Below are 5658 nucleotides of genomic sequence, written 5' to 3'. Positions count from 1 at the left end.
CCGGGACCCCACCCCACCGCCACCGCCCACCGCTGCTCCGCTGGTGCAGCGCGCCGCGAACCGCAAGCCGCGCTGCCCCGGGGAGATGACGAAGACGCCCTCCAGACGTGCCCGCACGCCGCGAGTCACTTCTTGTCAGGCCCCGCCCCCAGAGTCGCGTCCCGTGTGATGAGGGCCCTGCGGCCAATCAGCGGGCGTCTTCGCCCGGCGCGGCCGCCAATCGGAGGGCTGCCGGGAAGAGGGGGGCGGGAGCGAGTTGCGGGTGGCGGGCGGGCCGGGAGAGCTGGCCGGGCGTTTATCCTCACGCAAGAAGGCTGCAGGGCTCCGGAGTCAGCAGCATCTGGGCTTGGGCTGGTGGAGGACCAGGCATTGGGCACCTCGGGACAGGGAACGAGAGGCGGGCAGAAACCGAGTGAAGGGGATAAAGAGGCAGGCATCACCCTCCCCACCCAGAAGGGCTTCCCAGGGCGCCGCCGATCCGCAGGCTGAGGACGAATGTCCCTGGCTTTAGAGCAGGCAGGACCACACGTCTTCAGCTCTTGCTGTCGCTACGGAGAGAAAACTCCCAAAAGCGTTCTAGTCCAGCGAGAGAAAGAGATTTCGCGAGAAATCTGTCGTTACCAAGTTGGAATCGCTCCTCCCCCACCCCTGCCAAGACTGGGGCGACCAAGACGAGTGGCGACCAGATCCTGTGGCTCCACATTCTCCCTGGGGCCGACTCGTGTGGTTAAGAGTTTTGGGCACGCACATTCAGCGGGTTCGGGGGCTTCCGGGTACCAAACTTGTTTTGAACCGTAAGTGCCAGACAGGGACTGGGATTCTGGAGAATAAAAAAATAAAAACGAGACATCATGTCTGTTCTCCAGAGCACACGTTAGCCTTGCAGGGAAAAAGTCAGCCTTGCCGCTCTTTGGGAAACTACTTTTGGAAAAAAAGAGACCCCCATATTCATTACTAAAGTGTATTAACTATAGTGTATTAACTAGGTGTATTAACTATAAGGTGTATAAGAGTTCTCACTGTACACTTAATCTGAAAAAATTCTGATATCTAGAACTGCCCATACCTAAAGCTCTACCCATGTATTTATTGCTTCTTTATTATTATTCTAGTCATGTATAAAATAGATCAGACACGGCTCAGTGCAGCTTTGAAATGCTGCATTGTAATGCCTTTCTTGGCCATCCTGTATAAATTGCCACATACCTTCATCCTTTTTCCCTGCTTTTTTTTTTCTTCTTAGTATCTACCACCATCTAAAATATCCCGTGTTTAACTTTTTGTTGTTATTGTTGTTATTTTCTCCCTCCCACTAGAATGTAAGCTCGGTGAGGGCAGGGCTGAAAGTTTTACTGCCTTTTGCTGCTGCTGCCCTTTTTCCAGAATCTGTAACATGATCTAGCATATAGTAGGTATTCAAAAAAAACTTACTGAATGAATGCAGCTAATGAGCATTGAATTACTATTGAATATTTTAATTACTTACTTGCTTTGCAAATAAAACCATTTCTTAAAAAAAAAAAAAGTTCTAAAATTCCCCCAAAACATGATTTCCTAAGCACTGGTTTGAAAATTATTTTAGATTACTGAGCAGTGTTCTCTGAATGAACAGAAAAATAACTAAGCTTCAGCCTTAGTTAAGAAATTTATTTTATGGATTTCCAAAAAATGAGCTTATTGCATTGCTTAATACTTGGCATAAAGCCAGGCATCCAACCTAGCTACTTGGGAGGCTGAAACAGGAGGATCTCTTGGGCCTAGGAGTTCTAGTTCAGCTTGGGCAACATAGCAAACCCCATCTCTAAAAATAAAAATAAATAATAAATATTCAGCACAATTTGTTATTCAATAGTCACAGCTTTTTTGTTTTTGTTTTTTTTTTTTGGACTTTCATATATTATGAAATCTTCTACAGAGTTCACAAAAAAGCTGCCCAAAAAGGGAATCCATGAGAATGGGGGGAGGAGCATTTGTAAAAAAAAGGAATTCAGTGGGTTGAGTTTTAAATGGACCTTTCTTTGCTCGCCTCAGTCATACTTCCCTTCCAGATGTAAACAGTAAGCATCCAGGTATCTGCAAACCTCTCACCCCTTCCTGAAACAAGAAACTGACAAATTATTTTAGATTTCACTTCTCTACTATACAGTGCGGGTTGAGGTCAGGTTCTGCCAGATCTGATAATTCTCTCTGTATAGTATGGGCAGCTTCCTGAATGTACTCCTATAGGGAGGTCATTCTTGCTGATTGTTTAGGATCCTTCTGCTTAGAGATCATTTGTCTTCTCTGTATTCTCAGCAAGAAGATTGGATTGGTGTTCCCTGCGTATCCTGCACAGCTGTTCAGTTCCTGGTTTTTCTCCACATTTTTACCAGCTGGTGCCTATCCTAGTCTCTAGCCCCATCTTACCATGTGCTATCCCTGCACATGACAAAGCTCTGTCTTATTTGACACCATCACCAGTTACCTGAGCATACAACCATGGGGCTCTAGGGTAGTGGGAAAGGGAATCTGGTCTAAAGACAGCCTACTTGGGTTTGAATCTCAGCTTCAGCACTCACTAACTGTGTGACCTTGGGCAAATTGCTTAGCTGTTTTGTAATAGGATAGGATTATAGGATCCTGCTTTGTAGAATTGTTATGAGGATTAAATGAGTGACCAATGCCTAGCACGTAGTAGGCATTCTCAGTTTAGTAAGATGATCTAATGTAGTGGCTAAGTGTTCATTCTCTGGAGCCCAATGGCCTGGATTCAAGTTCTACCTCTTTTACTTCTGAGCTGTTTGACCTTGAATTAGTTAGCGTGTGTATTATACAGCTGTAAAATGAGGACAATATTCTTCATGAGCTTGTTGTGAGAAATAAATGGCTAGTAATTATAAAGCAGTTAGATGGTATTTGTACTCTGATCTGTACTACTAGCACTTAGTAAATGCTACCCATCCCTGTTTTTTGGTTTTTTTTGAGTCAGAGTCTCACTCTGTTGGCAAAGGCTGGAGTGCAGCGACATACTCACAGCCACCACAGCCTCAACCTGCTGGGCTCAGGCGATCCTTCCACCTCACCCTTCCAAGTAGCTGGAACCACAGGCATTAACTACCATGCCCGGCTAATTTTTTAAAAAATTATTTATTATAGAGATGAGATCTCACCAAGTTGTCCAGACCGGTCTTGAATCCATGGGCTCAGGCAATTCTCTCACATCGGCCTCCCAAAGTTCTGGGATTATAGGCGTGAGCCAACGCACCCAGCCTAACCTTCCCTGTTTTTAATTAACTCATGTATGTGTGATTCTTATAGTTATATCTCCTTCTGTTTGTGTTATCCTAGATTTTTTTTTTTTAAGACAAAGTTTCACTCTGTCACCCAGGCTGGAGTGCAGTGGCACAATCACAGTTCATTGCAGCCTCAAACTCCTGGTCAAAAGATCTTCCTGCCTCAGCCATGCGAGTAGCTGGGACTACAGGAATGCATCACCACACCCGGCTAATTTTTCTATTTTTTGTAGAGACAGGGGTCTTTGTTGCCCAGGCCAGTCTCAAACTCCTGATCTCAAGAGATCCTGTCACCTTAGCCTCCCAAAGTGCTGGGATTACAGGTATGAGCCACCACATTCAGCCTGTATTATCTTAGATTTGACCTCCATCTCTTTGGATTGTTTGGATCCTCCTGGAGTTACTCCAAGTTCTTTCAGACTAAAATTATTATTTGTAGGGCCCCTCCCCGGAGGTGATCTTAGAACTGCCCCTAAAGAGTGACACACAATGGTGTGTCTTTAACAACTCATATCGTGTTTCTCATAGTCAAATCTCCTTCTCTTTGTGTTATTTTAGTTTTTTTTTTTTTTTTTTTTTTTTTGAGACAGAGTTTCACTCTGTCACCCAGGCTGGAGTGCGGTGGCACAATCATGGCTCACTGTATCCTCAAATTCAAGTTTTTGAGAAGAAGCATCTTTTTCTGCAAGAGGTAGATTTCTTATAGTCAGAAGTGATCAACAGTTAAATGAACGATCATGTGACATATCTAGTCAGCAATTCAATGATCTCCTGTGTCAGGTATGTTGTGGATAGGATTCCTAAATTCTGTGAAAAAAATTACATGATATCTAAGGTTTCTTTTCTGACTTTAAGTTGCTATGATTTGTGAAAAGTAAAAAAAGTTATTTCTACTGTAAGGATTAGATGAAACCTATATGCCTATTTCAACAGAGTTTCATAAAGTATAGAGTCCAGCAAAGGTGAAAATTCAGCAGTATCTCTCTGTAGTGCCATTTTAATTCCTTAACCTTATCTTTTTCTCTTGAGGCTTCAGTAGTAGACACTTATTAACCAGGTTAGGCATGAGCCATACTTTATATCATGTTTGGCTGTATAACATAACATGAACCTTAATCTCTCTGTCAGAAAAAACACTACTGGTGGCATCACTTGGCTAGGAGTCAAGATGAGATGGATCTACTTTATGGATGTGGAATGCCAAGTCGGAGAGTGATAAGAGATCTGCATAGCATCTACAAGCCAAGGTCGAAGATGCTAATAACGGTGATGTGGCTGTTCCAGAGCAAAGGTTTCCAACAGATTGAGAGCTTCAGAGATTCAGATGCAAACAGAGCAATGCTATCAGTGTGTAATCCATGATGTTTCATAGGAAAGTGGGTAGATTTGGGCAGCCTTGCCTTCAGTTTGCACCCACTATCACCAGGCTCTGTCCACCTGAGCAGCGCTACTCTATGGAAAGAACAATTTGGGAGTAGAGTGGGGTAGGAGAAAGCTGGGAATCAATCCTCGTATGTGTACTTTTTCCCCCCATTGAGATATTTTATCTATATGTATTTATTATATTCCTAGAAAAAGAGCCTTAGTATTTTTTTTTTCTGTGTTTGTGTCTTGCTTCCTCTTGGTTCATGATGACAGTTGAGGTCATCAGTGCAGCAAAACCAAACCAATGGGATAGGAGCACATTATTCTGCTATTTTTCTGGATCTTTGAGTTGTACATTAAATCTGGGGCTAATCACTCCACACTTGTTTAATCTGCCTCTGAGATTCAAAGCAACTTTCCCAGCTCTGTGATCATCAACAACTTTGAATTCACCAATGTAACCATGTGTCGACATCACAGTTAAAAGTTGGACAATGATGTTGGAACATGGCCTAATAATAACCTGGTGTTTGGGCCTCTTTTTGGCATTCATGCACATCATTATGGTAGTACAGAAAGGTGGAGTACATTTTTGTGTAAATGTGCTAGGGATTTAATTCTGCCGATGGCCAAGACTAGGGACCTAGAGTGATGAGGTCCCTGCAGCTTTGGGAGGGAGAGTGTGCAGATGATGGTGAGGGGGGCTGGGGACTGAGTTGTAGCAAAGTGGACTCCATGATGAACCTACTTCACTATTTTACCTTGAGCTAGATCAGTCAATGAAGTTGTAAAGGGGTGGTTGGAAACAAGACATGTTCACATGGTTGGAGAGGAAGAGGAGGACACCCCAGATGTGAAAAAAGACATATAGGTAAGAATGGGAATGGCATCTGAGGGGAACAGGTTATGGCTGCGATTCAAAGAAGGTAGTCTGGGGCCAGATTGGGTGAGGCCTTGCATTTCAAATGCTAAAACCTCAGCTTTATTCTCTAATCATTAAGAAACCATTGAAATTTCTTGA

General features: G+C 43.6%; 1 protein-coding gene across 1 annotated transcript in view; it reads right to left on the bottom strand.

The window, feature by feature from the left end:
- The window catches only part of FLVCR1 (feline leukemia virus subgroup C cellular receptor 1), a 36166-nt gene extending 35416 nt beyond the window's left edge, over positions 1-750 (bottom strand). Inside the window, exons 1-2 of the mRNA XM_008055129.2 lie at positions 622-750; positions 130-548 (exon numbers count right to left, since the gene is read on the bottom strand). Coding sequence (XP_008053320.2) covers positions 130-548; positions 622-750 — 548 coding nt within the window. The remainder of the gene's footprint in view (positions 1-129; positions 549-621) is intronic.
- Between the last annotated feature and the right edge of the window lie 4908 nt (positions 751-5658).

The sequence above is a fragment of the Carlito syrichta genome, unplaced genomic scaffold (genome assembly GCF_000164805.1).
Source record: "Carlito syrichta isolate Samal-C Ts95f unplaced genomic scaffold, Tarsius_syrichta-2.0.1 Scaffold80553, whole genome shotgun sequence".
In the NCBI taxonomy this organism is placed as follows: domain Eukaryota; kingdom Metazoa; phylum Chordata; class Mammalia; order Primates; family Tarsiidae; genus Carlito; species Carlito syrichta.
This window is presented reverse-complemented; position numbering and strand designations above follow the sequence as displayed.